Here is a 21831-nt window from a genome sequence, read left to right as displayed (position 1 = left end):
CTAGGAGGTTGCTGGGGCTCAGGTGTGAGCACAGTGATGTAGGGGCCCTGAGCATGTCTGAGGACACCCAAGAGTGTGTGTAGCTGAAGACAAAGAGGAGCTGAGACAGAGGAGCCATCATCAGCAATGGGCCTCCTGGAGAAGGGCTGGTGAGAGACAGGAGGACCGAGTTTTTGTGAAGCCAGGTGAGAACAAGGTGTCTAGGTGGACTGTTCAATGGCTGAGCATTCTCCCACCCCAGTGTGCAGACCCCTTGCTTTTTCACAGACATGGTATGCAATCTTATTGTTAAGAGGTAGGTCATATCCTCATTTTACAGATGAAGAAACAGGCTCAGCAGGGTCAAGTAACTTGCCCAAGGTCACACAGCTATTCATTCACTCTTTCAACACATATGCAGGGGCCTGATCTTGGAGCTGGGTAAACAAGAGTGGACATGTTAGTGGGCGAGAGAGACAGACAAGCACACAGGTGAATAAGCAGGAAATGCCAGATAGTGAGTTTCCATAAGAAAATAAAGCAGGGGTGTGGTTAAGTGTGGCTGGGGGTCAGGGTACATCTCTCTGAGGAGGGCACATTTGCTCCGAATGAGACAGAACCAGCTGTGCAAAGAGCAGACACAGGTGCAAAGTGGCCATGAAGTTGCTCCAGAGAGAGCTTGCTGCCACCACCATGGCAGGAATGTCCCACCGACAAGGGCATCCAGCAGGCTGCTCTGCAGCTTGGCCCTGGAGCCAGCCACAGAGAATTGAAGGACCAGATGGAGCACTGGAAACGGGCTGGATGGCTTTCCCGCCTGCCCTGCTCCCAAAGGCCCAGCCCCACCTGGTCTGACCTGGGCCAGGGCCCCAGTCAAGCCTGTGACTGAGTCCGGTTCTGGAAGGGCTAGGTGTCTTGGGGGCAAGCAGGTGGCAGATGGGGTTCACTAGTTCTGCCTGCCTGAGAGGGAAACTGAGTGGTTTCCGCAGAAGGTGTGGGGAATGGTTAAAGCTGGAAGATGAGCCACCGCTGCTGGGCTGTGAGAAACGCCTGCCCGTCAGAGGCCTCCTGGGGAAAGGGCTCAGAGAGGGCTATGACTCACCTATGGCCACACAACTTTGCCTGGCTGTGCATGCTCGTTTCCTGTTGCCCTGACCCTTGGGCCCATTCTTAAGTACTAAAACATACTCTGAAGCTCTCCCCCTTTTTGCTCCACTAAAGGGGACCTGGGGCTGAAATGGTGTTCTTCTCACCTCCATCTGCCCACAGAAGACAGGCTCAAGTGGAGCTCAATGTCACCAAGGCTCGGGGACAGGGGGCACAAGGTCAACAGGGCAGTGCCCCTCCCCCATACACCTAGGACAAAGGAGATGGCCACTTGTGACCAGAACTATGCCTGTAATCAGTCACAGGTGGCTCAGTTAGTCATAGGGTGGCTGGGCTGAAGCAATGACTCCAGACGTGTTCAGGGCCAGCAGTCCAATGTTAGGGCCTCCGGAGGGGACATACTCATAGGCCAGACAGATCCTGAAAGGAAGTGCCGCAAGCGGAGTCCCTCCACCTAGAGGAGGGAAGTGTCCGGTGACCACATCACCTGACCGGAGCTTGGCTTCTGTCCTAAGCAGACGGTGTTTCCGTTTTAGCAGCAAACGCTCCTGTTACAGGGATGCCTTCTTACAAAGCAGGAAGAGGCACTTTGTGGACCAGTATTCTTCACCAAAAAACCAAAATAAAGCAAAGGAACACAAAACAAATGTCTGCTCATCGGTGAGAAGGCAAAGGACTGCTCTGATGACCCAACGCCAACAACGTGGACACGCTCACGGGGCTGACAGACAGGAAGTGGGGGCACAAAGCCCTGCCCTGCCCACCAGGGCAGGAGGAGAAAGAGCTGTCCCCTCTCCAGACATGCAGAGGCCTGGTCAACCTGGATCTGGAGGGATGCCAAACCACCCAGCATTTTCCCCTCAGGGGCTGTGACGGTGCAGCTTGAAATTCAGTCGGGGACTGGGTTCAAATCCCAGCTCTGCCCCTTCCCAGCCTGGTGACCTAGTAACTTAACCTCTCTGAGCTGCCCCTCCCCCACCCAGAGGACAGGTGGCATCCATCCCCCAGGACCACCTCCAGAGTTCACAAGACATGAGTAAAAGCACCATTAAACAATGTATAATACCAACATTTATTATTTCTTTACTGCATTAAAAAAGTGATTCCATTCCTAGAGACCAAACAGCATCAGTGAGACGTTCTTGGAAGAGAATTCCCTTTGCTCCCAAGCCTTCGTGGCTGTGACTTTCCATCACAGAAGAGAGATGGCTTCCCAGGGGAGGGGAGTCTGGGCCCTCTGCCTGTGCTGTGGCCTCCCCCCAGTACTGCGGTACAGCACTGGGCCCTGCTCTGCCGCAGGAACGCGCGCATTCCTGAATACAGGTGGGCAGGGGCTGCAGGTGCCTTTCACCTGAGACCCAGCAGGCTGGAGGACACCCAGCAGCCGGCCAGGCCCCAGAGCTGTGTCTGGCACCTCGTGGGGCAGAAAGGCTCCACCAGACTGTGAGGCCTGGCAGTTCCCCCTCTCTGGGCCGGCCTCCTCCTCTGAAAGAGGGATCCCAGCCACAGTCCTGGGCCTCTCAGGCAGAGAACACGGTGAAATGGCCTCCCTCAGGGCCTGGGCCAACTGGACGCTCCATTCAGAGGTTGGAAAACAGCCCCCTGTCCTAGAGCCCTGGACCTCCCATGGAGCCCAGCCCCAAGGAGCCTTCTCCTGTCAGCTGCACCCCGACCCCCAGCCCGGCTCACAACTTTCTGCTTGTGACTTTGGCCAGCAGGCTCATTAGCAGTGGTCAAGATCATCACTCAGGTGCTCTCCAGCCTGTGGCCCACCCAGTGCAGTGAGGAAAAAGCAAAGCAGGCGCCGGCACCCTGATTCGGGGCCTCCCCACCTCCTGGAAGGGCCTAAGAGGCCCCTCCCCAGCTCCGTATGGGGAAATCCCCACCTTTCCTGCACCTCTCCTGTGCCCCCACCACTTGAGCTCAACTCTGCCCACTCACTCTCCTTCTACAGGCCCCAGGAGCTCGTTAGTGCTGTCCCCTGAACAGTCCCCATCCATGCCTTTCCATCTGACCTGTCCCTCTGCTGATGCTTCCCTGGTCTTCCGGAAGGTTTTTCACTGAAAACAGCTTGGGCAGGCCTGGGGGTGAGGCCCAGGGATGGCGGCAGGCTCTGAAGGTGCAGGTGCCAGCCCAGGCTACACTCTGGACTGGGGAGTGCAGGGCTGAGGCTGGAGAAGGGGGGAGCGGGCCCAAGGTGGGTGAGGGCCACGAGTGGCAGCCACAGGCTATTCCATGGAAGGGGGCTTGAGAAAGCGGCGCCTGTTGAGCCTGTAGCAGGTGGGGTCACAGGAGAACCCCTGTACAGTCCAAGGGCTCTGGGTCAGCGCCAGGAGCTGAAGCAACCCTTGGTGGGTCTCGCAGGCCGGCGTGCTGCCGACCTCGTACCCTGCCTCTGAGAAACGGCAACGGTCCTGACTGAGGCTGCCCGTGGGGAGAGACCAGTGTCAGCCTCCTGTGCACTCATAAGGTACACATGACAGGTCATCTACACTCGGCCCTCAGCATAGTCTCTTCTGCACCGAGAGCCATGGGGTCACAGTCCAGTGCAGGGTGAGGACTGGGGCCCCCATGGTGGAGGCAAATATCAGGAAAAGGCTAAAAGCCCGTCCTGCCCCAGAGCTGGGCCCCCTCGTCCTCCTGCAAAGCCCGAGGAAGGCTGCACTCTCCAGCCAGACCTACGGTGCCGTCATCACGCTCTGCTCTCCGTGGTCCACGCTCCAAAGGCGGTAAAACTCGGCAAAGTCCACATAGGGCTCGACACGGCCATCCTCACCTGGCGGGAGTGAGTGGGCAGGCCGGGAGCGGAAGAGGCCCCCGTCTGAGCTGGAGCTGCTGCTCTGTGTGTGCGTGTTGGTGGACTGCAGAGTCAGGGTTGGGCTCTGGCTGCAGGGACGAGGGAGGGAGTTAGCTGGGTCAAGGATTCCAGCCTGGGGACAGAGTATCCCCTGCTTCTGCAAGCCCCTCTCTGACCCGGCCCCTTGGGCAAAGGTGACCACAAGGCTGGCTTGGCCAGGTGTTCTTAAGGGCAGAAGAAAAGTTAAATATATCATTTAAGAGCTAACCACGTGTGGCTATTTAAACGAACTAGAATAGAAAACGCAGCTCAAGTTCACCTGTGGCTAGTGGCTACCTTACAGGACAATGCAAACCTAGGAACATTTCATCACCACAGAAAGTTCTACTGGACAGTGCTGAGCTACAGGCCATCCATTCCAATCCATCCCAACCCAAACCCCACTTGTCACCTCTCCCAGAGACTTCCCCACTCCCCTGCCCTCATGCCCCTCTCCTGGTGCCCCCCACCAGCACAGAGTGGTAAGGGCTGGCACTCCCTCTCTTTAGCCCATCGCCTAGCACAAGGCCCAGCTCCCCGTGGGGCAAACACCCTACTGCTAGATGGAGGAAAGAGGCTGTTCGGGGTCCAGAGAGTCAGAGGTAGAGCTGGCTGGACTTGCTGCCTCAATGGGGACCGGAGCTACCGCCCTCTGCCTTTGTGGACACAGCTGGTGGCTTCCTCTGGGCAGCCCTGCAAGGTTGAGAGGCCACCTCATTGCGATGGAGGTGCCTATTGCCCGCAGCTGCCCAGCAGGCCCTTCGACTCAAGGCAGCCACTGCAGCAGCCAGCACAACCATGGGGGCAGGGAGACAGGAAGACCCCCTGCGACGCGGAGGAAACCAGGGCCACTCCCTCCCTGATGGCGTTTCTGGCTGGGGCTGGCTGCATCCTCCAAGTGGGCTGGGTGTGGCATCTCTATTATTCGGTGCAGGCCTGGAATGCTGAAACCAGATCCCGCCCCCTGGTGAGGTAGAGTGGTAGGGGGCATACATTCCACAGAAGGGAGGGATGGGGTGGACTCCAGAGCTGCCAGGCAGGTCTGCAGCTGGAGGGGGCCTGCCTGCCCCATCCCAGGCTCCAGGCCCCCTGCTGCCTCCCCCGTGCCCCCATGTCCATGCCTTAAACTAGAGGGCTGTAGTTTAACTAGAAAACTTCAGAGTTAAAAAGGATGTTTTAGTCAGAAAGCCACGACTCAGACAAGCCAGTACAGGCTCCATCTCCCCCAAGCACGGTCGCCACTGGGGGAGGTCCCCACATCACACTCCAAAATGCAGCAAGAGAAAAAACAGTAGGAGAACCCTCGCATTAAATGAAAACTACGTGAGACTGATGAGAATTATGACCTGGGGTAGTTCTACTCTGCCATATAGGGTCGCTACAAGTTGGAAACAACTCCACAGCACCTAACAACAGGCAGGATCAAGGAGCCCTGGTGGTGCAATAGTTAAGCACTCGGCTGCTAAGAAAGACCTAGCGATCTGCTCCCATAAAGATTCCCGCCTAGACTAGCCTATGAGGCAGTTCTACTGTCACACGGGGTTGCTATGAGTCGAAATCGATTCAACTGCACCTAACGACAACAGGCCCTGTCAGCCTCAGCTGCCTGAATGGAAACCGTGCCCCGTCCCCTCCCCAACCGCCTTGCTCGCTCTGTCCCCCAACCTCCCCCTCATCCCAGGCCGAGCTTCCATGAGCTGCTGGAACCAGAAGTGCTGCCTCTTCTGCCTTGTCTCTCTGGAGACCTCCCTCACCAGGAATGGAGGTGGAGCACTTGAGAAGTACAAGACCCCATGGCAGCTCATCAAGATTTCTCAGCCACAGGACTCGGTCACGTGGCCGCTTCTGTCCAGTCACCAAGAGCTGTCCCTAGGACTGAGAGGCTGGGGTGGGTGGGGCTTACTTGGTGAGGGTGGGTGTGGCTTCATCCAGGGTGGACACGCTGTGCGCCCCATTGACCATTTGGCCCTGGGAGGGCATGACGAGGGAGAGTGTCACACTGGTCTTGCTGGTGCTCTGAGCGCTTGAGTAGGGCACAGACACGGGGTACACGCGGCCTCCTGCAGCTTTGGGAGAAAGGGCGTGGTAGGCACCAGCACAGTGGGGAATAGGACTGCTCCAGGGCCTGATGGGGGTGGGGCTGAGAGGGCTGGTTGGGGGTGCTGCCCTGCCTTGCTCCCCCAGCCCCAGCTTGGCCCTCTATGCCTCAGACTGTTCAGGAGGATCCTTGGCAGAAACTTCCAGGCCAGGCAGAAGCCTCCTTTCCCCCAGTGCTCCGAGCAGTGACAGACTTGAGGGCTCAAGGGGCCTCACGAAAGGGTCATTGCCCAGCCTCACTTGGAGGCTTTAATCCAGGGACTAAGTTTGCTCTAGCTGAGATAGGCCCAATAAAAATATGATTACAATAACAACAAGCTAGAGAAATTCCAGTGACCCTGGTGTCTGAGAAAGAACACACTCCATCTGTGGACACTTGAGTGCTAAGGTTTGCTTATTTAATAAAAGAGAAAGAAATGCAGCCTCAGGACCTGAAGGTCTTGGCTGAGGCAGCACTGGGAGGGAGATCACTCACCTCTCTTCCTGAGCAGCTTGATTTTAGAACAAAAAAGGTAGAAAGTAAAACCTCTCACCCTTTGCCCGCACCGTGGCCCAGGGACAGAGCCCACCCAGGCTTTGGGGCCTGACCACCTGTCCAGACGCCTAACCTTGTCTAGGTTCCCACCTTCTTGAGCCCCCGTTTCCTCTTCTGTAAAACGGGAGAACCAGATGTCTTCAGGGTTGCTAATAAGGACCAGGCACGCAGAAGGCACTGGGCCAGGAGAAGCCATCCCCCACCGTGAGGCCTTGTGGCTCTCAAAGGGATTCCTTGTGCACTGAGGTCTGTTGGAGGTGCCAGGGCAGGTGGCACCCTCATTTTACAAAGAAAATGCAGCTCAGAGAGGCTTAAAGTCAGAGAATGGATCAGAACCACTCAGACCCAGGCCTCCTGGCCCCACCTCTGCCCCAGACAGCGAGGCCCACGGGCCTCAGCCGCTCGGCCTGTCTCCAGCCCTGGCGGAGTTTTCAGTGGCTGCCTGTCCCAGCACGCGTACCTGGGGATGGGGTCGGCGTAGACTGGCTCATTTCGCCCAGCGGGTAGCCAAAGTTCCTCACCAGCAGGGTCATGTCCTCGTGCCGTGGGCAGAACTTGGCACGCTCCCCGCCACTGGCGAAGGTGTCGCCGTGGATGCGCTTCACGCGGTCCACCACAGCCTGGGCCACAGCGTCCAGGGAGGTCTGCTTGGCAAACTCGGTGTCAATCATTGCGGCGATCTCCTGCGGGAGATGGGAGAGCGAAAACCTGGCGAGGGTCACGAGTGGCCATGGGACTGTAGACTGCAATTCCAGAGCCCTAAATAGGATACTTAGGGTCACAGTCCAAGGAGGTGAAGGAAATCCCTGCCAGCCAAGCCTGCAAACTGAGCTTTTCAAGGTATTCAGGATAGAATTATCCTGGAACTTTCTCATTAGGAAAGCTTTGTGCCCTAGTGAGCTCTCTGATTGGTTTCCCCATCTCTAAAATGGGGATAATATCCACCTCACCAGGTTAGTCAGAGGATTAAATAACATAAGGGACAGGACAGCACTTTGTAGACTAAAAACCCAGTATAAATTATCATTATTATTAAGCTTTCTTTCCTGGAGCAAACTTATTGTAGGTTATATGTGCCAGGTGTTTTGTCAGGAGTCGGGGGTACAAGAATGAGTGAAGCCAGGTTCCTGCCATCAGAGAAATCTCCCGTCCAGTATATTCTAGAACTTAGTAGAAGTCACTGGATAATTCTACCATGAAGGTTCCCCTCCCCCATAAAATCACACTGTCGAAGAGATCAAAAGCACAAACAAAATCCTTTCTACGTGACGGCTAACAATAGTCTCTTGGGGTTAGAGGGTGAGGACAGATAGTAGGAAACAACCTGGGCCCTGGTCTTGGATGTGGAGGTGGTTCAGCTCTGTCACTAGCCAGCTATGTCACCTCAAGCAAGGCCATGAACTCTGAGCCCAGGCTCCCTAACTCTACGTAGAAGTGAGCCCCTGCCCTCCTGTTACAAGGTGACTGGAAGGAATGATAAAACAGGTGGAAAACTCTGAACACAGGTAGCACAGGATACTTAGGCACACAAGGCTTTTTCCTCATAATTTTTCATTAAAAAGGACCAAAGTAGAAAAAACTATCTTCCTACAAGGGTTATACACAGTAGGAACTCAACGTGACCTACTGACTCATCAATTCAAGGTCAAATAAACACAGCTTCCCTCTAACTTCCCTGTGAGAGCCTCCAAGTCACGCTTTAGTGCTGACTGTCCAACGTGGATGCTCAGAGGTGGCTGAAGACCTATGTTTATCACATGAAACCCTCACCACATCTCACAAAGGCAGATGCTGCTAGCCCCAGATTAGAGATGAGAATAAACTGTAAGCTCTCTGCAGCTCACAAAGGGGAAGTGGGCCGAGGACCGCCGGCCAGGAAATGGTGAAGCCGGGACGCTGACACTGCTCAAAGAACTCCTCGCCTGTACTCAGCCTTTCTGGGCTCCCTTCCTCAGCCCAGGTCCCCTCCTGGGAGATCCCAGAGCAATGCTGTGTCCATGGGAATTCACTTCCACCTCACCCTCTTCCCTGCAGGCCTTGCTCTGGGCTTACCACTACTTCAAGCCCAGAATGGGCAAAGCTGTTTGGGAGGGTGACTGCTTTGAGAGCTCTGAGCTTTTCTGCCCCTAGCTTTTTTTTGTTTATTGTTGTACTTTAAGTGAAAGTTTACATTTCAAGTTAGTCTCATACAAAAATTTATACATACACTGTTATGTGACCCTAATTGCTCTCCCTATACTGTGACAGCACATTCCTCCTTTCCACCCAATCCCCCAAGCCCATTCAACCAGCTCCTAACCCTCTGCCTTCCCATCTCACCTCCAGACAGAAGCCGCCCATTTAGTCTCATGCATCTACCCGAGCTAAGAGGCACACTCTTCACGAATATCATTTTATGTTCCACAGTCCAGCCCAATCTTTGAAGAGTTGGCCTCGGAAATTGTTTTAGTTCTGGGCTGATAGAGAATCCAGGGGCCATGCTTTCCGGGGTTCCTCCAGTCTCAGTCAGACCATTATGTCTGGTCTTTTTACTAGAATTTGAGTTCTGCACCCCACCTTTCTCCTGCCCCATCAGGGACTCTCTGTTGGGTTCCCTGTCAGGGCGGTCACTGGTGGTAGCTGGGCTTCATCTAGTTCTGGTCTCAGGCTGATGAAGTCTCTGGTTTATGTGGCCCTTTCTGTCTCCTGGGCTAATACTTCCCTTGTGTCTTTGGTGTTCGTCATTCTCCTTTACTCCAGGCGGTTGGGACCAATTGATGCATCTTAGATGGCCACTTGCAAGCTTTTAAGACCCCAGACGCCACTCACCAAAATAGGATACTGCCCCCAGCTTTGAAGCCAGTACTTGAGGATCTGAGCTCCAGATCCCTGAGCAGGGGGATGAGTCGTCAGGGGGCATCACCTGGGCCGCCTGCTCCGCCCAGGCCCAGCTCACCTGGTTGGCCTGCCCAGGCCCATGGGCTGCTTCCAGGGCCTTGTAGAGTCCCTCGGACATCAGCACCAGGAAGCCAGTCACCCCGTCCAGTGGCTGCCCACCGTGGACTTCGGGCTCTGCAATGATCGGTTTGGACTTGGCAGCACTGTGGGAAGAGAGTGGAGCGGAGAGTTTTGCTTGGAATGGTCCCTGGGTGGACTTTTATTCTTTTATTCTGGCCCAGTTCCGTACCCCTGCCCACAGAGCCTGGGCAGTGGCAGGGTGGAGGCGGGACAGCAAGATGTAAGGATTACCTATTAAAGCTCACTCCTCTTGCTATCACTTGGTCTCCCCCAAAAGAGGTGTCCTAGCCAAGTAAGACCCCCCAAATACATGCTCTATCTGCACATGGGTTATTGACTGATGTGGTATTAACAGTCATTAAATGTGAAAAGAATTCCAACACATGTATGTGTACACAGAGACAAGTATACAGGTAACATTAAAAGACAAGTACAGGAGCAACATTTACGTTGCCATTCATGGCAGTATTATTTCGAAGAGCAAGGCCTGGAAACATCCAGGGTGTTGACCAGTAGGGCCTGGTTGGAGAGATGCTGATATGGTCACACAATGGCACCCAGGCAGTGGTTACAAAGAATGACATCAGCCTGAATTCAAAGTTACAGAGGAGTGGGCATCTCTGATGAAGAAAGTGAGGTGCAGAGCACTGGGGAGGGGATGCTAGCATTTATGGGTGTTCTGAAAAGGATGTCACCCTCCCCCCACCACACACAAACACACAGGTATATACGTGTGTACACAGAAATTGGGGGGCAGGATACTCAAGAAGCTAGCAGCCTCTGGGGAGGGAGTCCTGGCTTGGGGCGGGAGGAAGACACACTTTTCACTGCATACTCTTGGTGCAACTGGAATTGTTTTAAACCACATAGATGTACTTCCCAATAAGGCAAACATAACCCCACAAATTAGGGACAAAACTCAACTGCCTCAATCTTGTGCAGGTAAGGAGTTTTAACATGCGCTTTCTAAGGCACAAGGTCTGGCATCTGCTGATGGAGTCTGGCATGGTTTCTCCACAGTGCTGGCTGTGACATTAAACGCCATAAGGGGCATCACACACACACACCCATGTTTTCCCAATCCATGTCCTCACATACAGCTAAGCCAGTGGTTAAGAGCACAAGCTCTGAAATCAAGCTGCCTAGGTTCAAGTCTGGCCACAGCTCATCGCTAACCCTGTGACAGGGTAGGCTCCTGCTCTCTTTCTTCCACGTAAAAGCTTCCCAGCAGTAACAGTATCACCTCACAGACCTCGAGTGAGGACTGAGTAAGACAATGTACATAAAGAGCTCCACAGAGGCTTGGCACAACAAAGGTTTATAATTATCACTATTATTGTTTGTATTGTTGTTTCTGAGCCCCAGTGACATACAGAAGGGAGAAAGAGACATATAAAATTCACCTCACACCTCTGTCCTGGCCCCAGCCATGGATAGCGCTGACCAACAGCCCTTTGTCTGTCCATCTCTATCCATGCCAGGCAGCTCACGCCTGCTCTGCCTTCCTGCCAAGCCCTGTGGCGCCAGTGGCTGCCCTTGGCTTTGGTCCACCTCCCTGGCTTGACCTCATGCCAGCCAAGCTCTACAGGACTTCACCTCCTGGTCTGCTGGGTCTAGGGCCTGCCTTCACACCAGCCTCTCCTTCGGCTCTGAACTTCAATTGCACTTCTTGCCCCTCTGGCACCTAAAATCTGCCTCTGTACCAGCCACCTACCTGAGCAGTTCAATATCAGTGTAGCCGTACTTGACCTTGTAATCCCCGACGCGCCTGGTGCTCTCCTGCCCACAGATGATCCCCACTTGCTTGATCTTTCCTGCATCCAAACCTACCAGAAGGAGAACAACTCAACAATCCCATCCCCTGTGTATAAAGAACACAAGAAGGGTATCGAGACATATCCATGAGTAAAAGGCAACAAGGACCCACTGAACAGGAAATGAAGTCAATCTGAGCACACCTTGAAAGCAGCTAACTCGAAGTCCCCCAGCGTCCTCAGTCCCCACCCACCCAGCCCCCCCTCACTCAGAACCACCCCCCACCCCCCTACTCTGTGAACACTCCAGCCCTGCCTGGCCCGGCCCTCTGCCCTGTCACAGAGCCACTCTGGCAATGCTAACCTCTGTTCCCACGTCTGCCCAGGGAGGTCGCAGAGAAGGTGAGTGAAGTGGGTTGAACTATGACCACCCCCCCAAAAAAAGATACACCCAAGTCCTAATGCTTGGAACATATGAATGTGACTTTACTTGGAAATGGGGTCTTGGCAGACATAATCAAGTTAAGGATCTCAAGACGAGATCATCCTGGATTTAGGGTGGGTCCTACATGCGATGACAATGACTGGTGTCTTTATAAGAGAAAGGAGGGAGACTGACACAGAAACGCACAGGGACAAAGCTGTGTGAAGACAGAGGCAGAGAATGGAGGGATGCAGCTGTACGCCAAGGAATGGCGAGGACTGCTGGCAGCCACTGGAAGCCAGGAGAAAGCCATGGAATGGATTCTCCCTCCGAGCCCCCAGAGGGAACCAGCCCTGCTGACACCCTGAGTTCAGGCTTCTAGCCTCCAGGCCATGAGAGGAGGAGTTATGTTGTAAGCCAGTTTGAGGTGATCTGCTAGGGCAGCTGCAGGAAACTAGTATGGGGAGGGAGAGCAGCTACGGTGACCAGGAGGAAGCTCAGGACTTCACTGGCTCCTGCTCAGCCTCCACACCAAGCACTTCCTGCGTGCCAGGTACTCTTGGAAGCATCTTACAGTCCTCACAGTCTCTTAGTCCTCACAACTTCCTGAAGTGGGTGTTATCCTCATTACCCAGGTGAGGAAACAGACGAAGGTCCCATGCAGGCTGGCCCCACAGCCCAGGGTCACGGCCCTCTACGGCACACCTCTCTCCATATGGCCACCACAGGAGGGGAAAGGGTGAACCCCTGCCCTGCCACTCACCCAGCTGTGACAGGCGGAAGAGCTCATCCTCATTCTCTGTGGTGTGGTCTGCATTCAGCTGTGTCACCTGTAACCCATCCACCGTGGATTTGCATAACAGTGCACGGTTCGTACCTGCAGCCGAATGTGAGCAGCTGAGCCATGACCATGTATAAGGAAAAACAGGACACATTGAAACGACAGAGAGAGAAAAGGTAGGCACCTCACACGTGGAAATGCTTGAAAAGAGCAAACAAAATAGGGTTGGACCACCGGCGTACGTCACCAGTCAGGGACAGCTGATGATATTAAGGAATTAGGTTACATTTTGAAAGTGTGCTCACAGGAGTATGATTATGATTGTACAGAGTCCTTTTCTCTAGAAATACATACTGACATATTTACAAGTAACATGAGGCAATGTCTGGGATGTGCTTCAAAATAACACAGGGACAAAGGAGTGAGTGGGCTCCCGATGAAACAAGACTGGCCAGGAGCTGGTCATTGTCAGGGCTGGGTGACAGGTCCATGGGGCTCATTAAATACTACTCACTTTATTTTTTTGTATTTTTTAAAAATTTCCATAATGAAATTGTAAGGAAAGAAGGAAGAGAGGGAGGGACATCCCCAGTGGGGTCTCTAAACTTTCCTAATCTGCACCCTGGAGCTCTCTCTGGTTCCCACTTTGCCCCCAAATCCAAATGTCTCTGTGCCCTCCAGCCTACACCTCGCTGCCATTCATGGTGATGCAGAGTGGGTCCCGACAGCGGGGCCACCCTCTTGTAGGAGAGGAGCCACTGAAGCCCACCCAGCAGGGGACACAACTCGCCCCAGGTCACCTGGCCAGTCAGGGGCAGAGAGGGGACTAAAACCTGGCCACCTGCCTCCCACCTGCTGCTCCTTCTCCCTTCAAAACTTCTCTTCAGCTTAAGGGTGACATTTCTGTACAGTAAGAAGGAAAAATACCCAAATGGCTCAGGAGACCTTGGGTCTAAAGCCTCGTTCTATGTGTCTGGAAAGGAGATTGCACCACCACCCCGGCTAGCCCCCTTTTCTCCACCCTCCCCCCGGCCCTCCCCACTGGGGGACAGGTGGGAGGCTCACCAACATTGGCGACATAGAGCTTGTTGTTGAGAAGGACTGCCACAACAGCCATGGCTCCTCCGGAAATCTCCCTCTCCAATGTCCTGAGTCTCTCGAGGATCTTCTGGTACTGAGGAGGCAACTGGTGCTGCAGGACACCCTACAGCCCAGCACCAGAGGGAGTCAGAGCAGGATGGTCCTCAGAGACCACTGCACTACCTGCCCCTCCCGTAAAGAGCCAGGAGCTGAGGGCCTGGAGGACCACGATCCGCGCATAGCCAGGGTGGAGTCATGCGTTTTTGACTTCAGGGTGGGGTTCCTCCAGGAGAGCCAGAGGTGGACCTAGCCTGTCCTGTGTGCACTGGAGCTCAGAGTCAGCTCTTCAAGTGTATGTAGGTGAGGTGAACAGGCAGAGGTGATAAGGCTAGGGACAGATGCAGGTCGCAGGACTGAACTGGAAGGGCCTTTCCTCATGCTTTTTGCTGCCCACCTGCTGCTGAGCTTCAGCATGAAGCTACCAACATGGGCCACGAAGGCCCCTCAGGAGGCACCCATCACCACCCACCGGTGCCACGCTGTCAGGAACTGACCCCATGACCCCTGCTGCTCGGGCCCAGTTGTGTCAATGACTTGGGGCAACATGACAGATGAGTCCTTGCTCCCCCCAAAGCTGGGCCTTGACTGGCTCCTCCAGGTGCAGGTGAGACTACCTCTGGCAGCTGAGACTGGAGGCTCGCCTTCTCAGCCAGCGCATCGTCGATGGACTCCAGGAAGCTCCTTTCCACCACATCAAAGGCCTGGAGGGACAGGGGACAGGGAGCTGCATCAGGGCAGTCGTCAAAACACCAGCTATCACCTGATGCTAAATCGGTACTGACTGCAGGTCCTTAAGTGATGGGGCTGTCTCCCACTCAGCACTGCAGGCACCCACCGCTCCCTTCAGACATTCGGCCCCTGGGACTGTGAGAGTGACCAGAGAAGCAGGTGGCGTGCAGAGGTTAAGAGCACAGGCTGGGACTCAGCCTCTGGGGATGAACTCCAGCGCAGCTGCTTGCCAGAGGTGCCACTTCAGTCTCTCCTCATCTATTAGACGGAGGTGAGCACTGTTCTGAGGATGCAGTGAAACAAGATGCTGTCAGCACTCGGCAGATGCCCGGCTCAGAGTGGGTGCTAGACTGACGACCACTGGTGTCAACACCATGACCCCTTCCTAGGGAGGCTCTGTTAAGACCTCCACTGGCCTCTGGACGCTGGTGAAGCTGACGCCTTCCCCCCAGTGTGTGACCTGCTGAGGTCATGGTCAGCGCTCAGGTGCTGAGGCAGGAAAAGGCTAGGAACAATGTTCCTGAGGACCATGAATCCTCCCTCCTCATCTAAAACTAAAGAGCCTCCAGGTTCATTTCTACAAGAAGCCAGGAGGGAAAAAGCCGAAACAGCAGGAAGCAGAAATGCAGACCGGCAAACCAGGGCACTAGCCAATCAAAAGTGGGGGGCAAGGCCTGCTCCTGAAGGCCCAGGGATGCTCTCTGCAGCTGAGGCCGAGGACCTATGCCACACTAAGGGAAAGTGACCATTCTCGATGACCTTGTTCCTACCAAGGCTTAGTCCCCTCCAGCCATGTACCTTTGTCCAAGGTCACGACTCTAAAACTCCTTTCTCCAGAAGCGTCCCCTCAAGCCAACCCTGCAGTCGTGGGGAAGGACTACTCGCTGGCCCATCCTGGGCCCCTGGGAGATGCTCCCAGAGCTGGTCCTCTGAACCCTCACAATTTATAGCTGTAGGGCCCGAGTTCCTGAGGGCACGATTCCCCGACATCGCCTGTCCTGCACCAGTACCTGCAGCAGCACACGCCGCACGTCGGCATCGGTGTGCTCGGTGCTCAGCTGGCCCAGCAGGAGCTCTGCCGAAAGTCGCTGGGCCACGAAGTTGGTCACCCGGTTGCCATCGTAGCCGTTGAAAACCCCATAGAGGAAGCAGTTGTTCTCACTCCTGACAGAGGGAGAGGGCAGGAGGAGGCCTGAGACCGGAGGCTCACAGAGGTGTGATGCTTGTCCCAGAGTGGACAGTGGGGAGAGGAATGGGGGAGACCAAGAAGCTGCAGCTGCCGTGTCAGGTGCCTGCCTGGGCCCCCCTACTTTGACCACCATTTCACTCCTACCATGCCTCTGGTGTGAAGACTAGATGTGGAAAGGACAGGGCAGAGGTCACCATCACATGGACCACACCTCACAGGCAAGCCCCACGTGAGACAGCCAAAAGACGGGCACCTCTTCCTGTTGTAAATGACTTTAATGCCCAGGACAGCAGGTGGCGGGCTCACCTGAACTTGAGCCAGCTGTCCTCCGGGGGGTGGCTCTCGGTGCCCTTGCCATCAGTAGAGTAGCTGCGGTTGGAGGCTGAGCCAACCCCAGAGAGGTGGCAGAGGGGAAGGTCGTCCGTCCAGCTGGGCTGCTGCTCCTGGGAAAAGACAGCAGGACACTATGAGGGGCCACCTTCTCCCCCAGCACAGACCCCCACCTCACCTTCCTCTTCTTCTCCAACAAAAACCTAGCCGGCCCAGAGCCCCCACACAGAGGATTCCATTTCCTTCTGGAAAACAATGTCGCTTGCATAAGCAGACAACTGCAGAAGGGCTTGCATGCTTATATGTCCAAACTTGTTGCCCAGGAAACCTCCCAGATGCAAAACTTGGTAATGGTTTCCAGTAGTGAGATATGTTATGAAACATGAGCAAACCACACAGACGCACAGACACACACACACACACACATACATACACATCAAACTCTAGATTGAAAACTCTTAGCTGTTGCCATCTCTCCAGACTACAAACGAACCCTTGGCCCTGGTTAAAATTACCGATTCCAGGCCCCACCCTCAGAATGTCTGATCCCACATGTCCCAGGTTGGGTCTGAGATATCTACGTTTTAGGCAGCTCCTCCCAGGTGATTCTGACTCAGTGGTCCAGGACCACATCTTGAGACTCTGACTTACAAGCTATGACTGTCACTCCCTGGCACCTGGAGCCTCCACTGTCTGTCTTCCACTCTGGCCCTCCATTCCGGTGTCCTCTCCCATCTGCCCCGCCCCGTTCTCCTCCACCAGGACCAAATGCTTGTAGTGTTCTGTTCATACCTTGTCTTTCCCTCTACCTGGAATACCCTCCTCCTCAGAACTCCTTGTCTAGCAATTCTCCACATCCTTTGGGATTCTGGTTCAGGTGTTACCACCTCCAGGAAGTCTTCCTTCAGGAAGACCCTCCCTGTTGCTGTTGTTGTTATTATCAGGTGCCATCGAGTTTGTTCTGACTCATAGGGACCCTATGTACAACAGAACGAAACACTGCCTGGTCCTGTATCATCCTCACAATCATTGCTATGCTTGAGAACCCATCACTGCAGCCACTGTGTCAATCCATCTCGTTGAGCATCTTCCTCTTTTTTGCTGACCCTCTCTCTACTTTACTAAGCATGATGTCCTTTCTCCAGGGCCTGGTCCCTCCTGGTAACATGTTCAAAGCACATGAGATGAAGTCTTACCATTCTCACTTCCAAACAGCACTCTGGCTGCGTTTCTTCCAAGACAGACTTGTTTGTTCTTCTAGTACGGTGTATTCAATGGTATATTCCATGGTATATTCAATATTCTTTGCCAACACATAATTCAAAGCCATCAATTCTTTGATCTTCCTTATTCACTGTCCAGCTTTCACATGTATATGAGGCGACTGAAAATATATGGCTTGGGTCAGGCGCATCTTAGTCCTCAAAGTGACATCTTCGCTTTTTAATACTTTAAAGAGATCGTGCAGAAGATTTGCCCAATGCAATAGTAAATCATCTGATTTCCTGACTGCTGCTTCCATGGATGTTGGTTGTGGATCCAAATAAGACGAAATCTTTGACAACATCAACATCTCCATTTATCATGATGTTGCTTATTGATCCAGTTGCGAGGATTTTTGTTTTCTTTATGTTGAGGTGTAATCCATACTGAAGGCTGTAGTCTTTGATCTTCATCATCAGTAAGTGCTTCATGTCCTCATCACTTTCAGAAAGCAAGGCTGCGTCATCTGCATATCGGAGGTTGTTAACGAGTCTTCCTCCAATCCTGATGCCCTGTTCTTCTTCATATAGTCCAGCTTCTCAGATTATTTGCTCAGCACGAATTGAGTAAGTATGGTGAAAGGATGCAATCCTGATGCACACCTTTCTTGATTTTAAACCATGTAGCATCCCTTTGCTCTGTTTGAACGACTGTCTCTTATTCTATGTACACGTTCCTCATGAGCACAATTATGTATTCTGGAATTCCCATTCTTTGAAATGTTATCCATATTTTGTCATGATCCACATAGTTGAATGCCTTTGCATAGTTAATAAAGCATAGGTGAACATCTTTCTGGTATTCTCTGCTTTCACCCAAGATCCATCTGACATCAGCAGTGATATCCCTCGTTCCACGTCCTCTTCTGAATCGGGCTTGAATTTCTGGCAGTTCCCTGTTTATGTACTGCTGCAACCACTTTTGAATGATCTTCAGCAAAATTTCACCTGTGTGTGATATTAATGATATTGTTTGATAATGTCTGCATTCTGTTGGATCACCTTTCTTTGGAATGGGCACAAATATGGATCTCTTACAGTTGGTAGGCCAGGTAGCTATCTTCCAAATTTCTTAGCATAGACGAGTGAGTGCCTCTAGCGCTGCACCCATTTGTTGAAACATCTCAATTGGTATTCCATCAGTTCCTAGAGCCTTGTTTTTCGCCAATGTCTTCAGTGCAGCTTGGACTTTTCCTGCAATATCATCAGTTCTTGATCATATGCTACCTCCAGAAATGGTTGGTCTAGTCACCTCCTGTGTGCCCCTACCATACCCTGGTGCCATCACTCCTGCCTGTCTGTGTGTCTGGCTCCCATTCCACCAGCAAGATCTCAAACAGGCTGCTGAACCAGGTGGAGCTTTAAACACACACACACACACACACACACACACACACAGCTGCCCAGGCCTCAGTCCAAACACACTGATTCCGATTTCCTAAATCTCCTTGGGGGTGCACCCTAAGCATCTGTATCCGCTCCCCCCACCACACACACACACCCTGATGCAGGGACTGTGCCTTGTTCACAAGGGCATTCCCAGGAACACAGTGGTGGCACTTGAGGGAGTAATTGTTGAACTAAAGCAGACTGAAATAATTGGGAGAATCAAAATTGAAGTTCAAGGAAAATAATTAAAACATAAATGAAAAGCTTTACTGAAATATTAAGCAAGAATCCTGTGCACTTCTTCCAAGTTAGCAGTAACAGCTTCAAAAATGGATGTGAAACCACTTCAACAGGCTTTTGCAATTAGATATGTAAAAAGCTCATGGTTAGCTTTTGTAGCAAACTTCATCTTCTGCTTATTTACATACTGACAGGGGGTGACTTTTCCTTTATAGATTTTTTTTTTCTCGTTTTAATTGCTTTTATGCTGCATTTATCTATTTTAGCACTGCAGTTCTGTGCTTTGCACCCTGGAGCAACTTCTGCAAGGTGTGGGAGTTTGTTTTTATTTTTAAATTAACATATAGTAAAATTGACTCTTTCGGTGTAGAGTTCTATGAATTTTAACACATGTACAGATTCATGTCGCCATCACCAGTCAGGATACAGACCAATCCCAATACCCCAAAAACTCCCTCCTGCTGCCCCTTTGCAGTCACACTCTGCCCCACCCTCACCCCTGGCAGCCATTGACCTGTTCATCCTCGCTAGTTTTGTCTTTTTCAAGAATGTCATATAAATGAAATTATACAGTATACGTATAAGCTTCTTTCACTCAGCATAATGCCTTTGAGATTCATCAAGTCGTTTTGTGCATCAATAGTTTGTTCCTTTTTATTACAGAGTAGTATTCCATCAGGAGCCCTGGTGGTGCAGTAGTTAAAGCATTCAGCTGCTAACCAAAAGGGCAGGCAGTTCAAACCTACCAGCCGTGCTCTGCAGAAGAAAGATGGGGCAGTGTGGTTCTATAAAGATTTACAGCCTTAGAAACACCATGGGGCAGTTCAACTCTGTTCTATAGGGTTGCTATGAGTCAGAATGACTTGATAGCAATGGGTTTTTTTGGGGGGTTTTGGTATTCCATTGTCTGGGTGCAAGAGTCTGTTTATCCCTTCATCCACTGAAGGACACTTGGGCTGTTTCCAATTTCTGGCAACTACGAACAGAGCTTCTATAAACATTCACTCACGTACAGGGTTTTGTGTGACATAATTTTTCATTTCTCTAGGGTAGATACCTAGGAGTGGGATTGCTGGTTCAAATGTTTATAAGACACTGCCAAGCTGTTTTCCAGAGTGCCATTTTACAGTCCTACCACCAATGCATAACGTTCCAGTTGCTCCGCATCCTGGCCATCATGTGTTATTGTCTTTCTCTTTTTCAATTTAGTCAATCTACCAGGTGTATAAGGAACCCTGGCGGCAAAGTGGCTAAGCGCTTGGATGCTAACCAAAAGGTCGGCAGTTCAAACCCACCAGCCGCTCCATGGGAGAAAGCCATGGCAATCTACTTCCGTAAAGATTTAGTCTTGCTGTGTGAAATAAGTCTGTCACAAAAGGACAAATATTGTATGAGACTCAAGAAAAGGTTTACACACAGAAGAAAGCATCCTTTGATGGTAACAAGGGTGGGGAAGGAGTAGGAGGGGAAATCACTAACTAGATAGTAGAGGAGTGTCAACTTTGGTGAAGGGAAGGACAACACGCCATACAGGGAAAGTCAGCACAACTGGACCAAAGCAAAAGGATAGAAGTTTCCCAGACACATCCAAACACTTTGATGGACCAAGTAGCTGGGGCTGGGGCCTGGCGACCATAGTCTTAGGGGACATCTAGGTCAAATGGCATAACATAGTTTATAGAGAAAATGTTCTACATCCCACTTTGGTGAGTAGCGTCTAAGGTCTTAAAAGCTTGCAAACAGCCATCTAAGATACATCTCTTGGTCCCATCCCACTCGGAGCAGAGGAGAATGAAGAAAACCAAAGACACAAGGAAAATACTAGCCCAAAGGACTAAAGGACCAAATGAACCAGAGACTCCAACGGCCTGAGACCAGAAGAACTAGGTGGTGCCTGGCTACCACCAATGACCGCCCTGACAGGGAACACAACAAAAAGTCCCAGACAGAGCAGGAGAAAAATGTAGAACAGAATTCAAATTCATGTAAAAAGACCAGACTTAATAGTATGACAGAGTCTGGAGGAACCCCCAAAACTATGGCCCCTGGATGCTCTGCTAACTCCGAACTGAAACCAAACCGAACCACTTTTTAGACAAAGATTAGACAGGCCTATAAAACAAAAAGTTAATACACGTGAGGAATGTGCTTCTTAGTTCAATCAAATATATGAGACCAAATGGGCAACTCCTGACCAAAGCAGGATGAGAAGGCAGGAAGGGACACGAACTGGACGAATGGACACACGGAACCCGGGGTGGAAAAGGGGAGCCCGCTGTCATGTTGTGAGGATTGCAACCAATGTCACAAACCAGTAAGTGTATAAATTTTTGAATGATAAATTACCTTGAGCTGTAAATTTTCACCTAAAGCGCACACACACACACACACACAAAGAACTATATACAGCAAAAAAAAAAAAAAAAAAAACCACGAAGATTTACCGCCTTGGCAGCCCTATCAGGCAGTTTAACTCTGTCCTATAGGGTTGCTAGGAGTTGGAATCAACTCAACAGCACTGGGTTTTGTAATAGGTATATAGTGGTTTAACTCCTCATAGCTTTAATTTGCTTTTCCCTAATGACTAATGAAGTTGAGCATCTTTTCATGGCTTATTGCCATACATATATCTTCTTTGGTGAAGTGCCTATTTAAGTGGTAGGCCCACTTTTAATTGGGTTGTTTGTTTTCTTATTGTTGAGTTTTGAGAGTTCTTTATATACCCTGGAAAAAAGCCCTTTGTTGGATTTGTGATTTGTAAATATTTTTCCCAGCCTGTAGCCTGTCTTCTCATACTCTTAACAGTATTTTTTTGCCGAGCGTAAGTTTTTAATTTGATGAAGTTCATTTTTTTTTCTTTCATGGTTCATGCTTTTGGTGTCATGTCTGTCTGAGAACTCTTTGCCCAGTCCCAGGTCCCAAATATCTGCTCCTACGTTTTTTTCTAAAAGCGTCATAGTTTTACATTTAGACCTGTGATCAATTTTGAATTCATTTTTTTATAAGATAGGAGGCTCAGGTCAATGTTCATTTTTTTTTTTT

The 21831-nt window shown here is 51.7% G+C and overlaps 1 protein-coding gene across 1 annotated transcript in view; it reads right to left on the bottom strand.

Annotated features, from left to right (window-relative positions):
- Nucleotides 1-1758: 1758 nt before the first annotated feature.
- TAB1 (TGF-beta activated kinase 1 (MAP3K7) binding protein 1) overlaps nucleotides 1759-21831 on the bottom strand; it is a 37628-nt gene continuing 17555 nt past the window's right edge. Inside the window, exons 2-11 of the mRNA XM_004373873.2 lie at nucleotides 15875-16011; nucleotides 15390-15543; nucleotides 14265-14351; nucleotides 13576-13714; nucleotides 12493-12606; nucleotides 11266-11377; nucleotides 9490-9634; nucleotides 7015-7237; nucleotides 5826-5988; nucleotides 1759-3972 (exon numbers count right to left, since the gene is read on the bottom strand). Of these exons, the coding sequence (XP_004373930.1) occupies nucleotides 3765-3972; nucleotides 5826-5988; nucleotides 7015-7237; nucleotides 9490-9634; nucleotides 11266-11377; nucleotides 12493-12606; nucleotides 13576-13714; nucleotides 14265-14351; nucleotides 15390-15543; nucleotides 15875-16011 (1482 nt within the window). The 3' untranslated portion in view covers nucleotides 1759-3764. The remainder of the gene's footprint in view (nucleotides 3973-5825; nucleotides 5989-7014; nucleotides 7238-9489; nucleotides 9635-11265; nucleotides 11378-12492; nucleotides 12607-13575; nucleotides 13715-14264; nucleotides 14352-15389; nucleotides 15544-15874; nucleotides 16012-21831) is intronic.

Source organism: Trichechus manatus, unplaced genomic scaffold (assembly GCF_000243295.1).
Source record: "Trichechus manatus latirostris isolate Lorelei unplaced genomic scaffold, TriManLat1.0 scaffold00027, whole genome shotgun sequence".
Lineage (NCBI taxonomy): Eukaryota > Metazoa > Chordata > Mammalia > Sirenia > Trichechidae > Trichechus > Trichechus manatus.
Note: the sequence above shows the minus strand (reverse complement) of the source record. Positions and strands in the feature narration are given on the sequence as shown.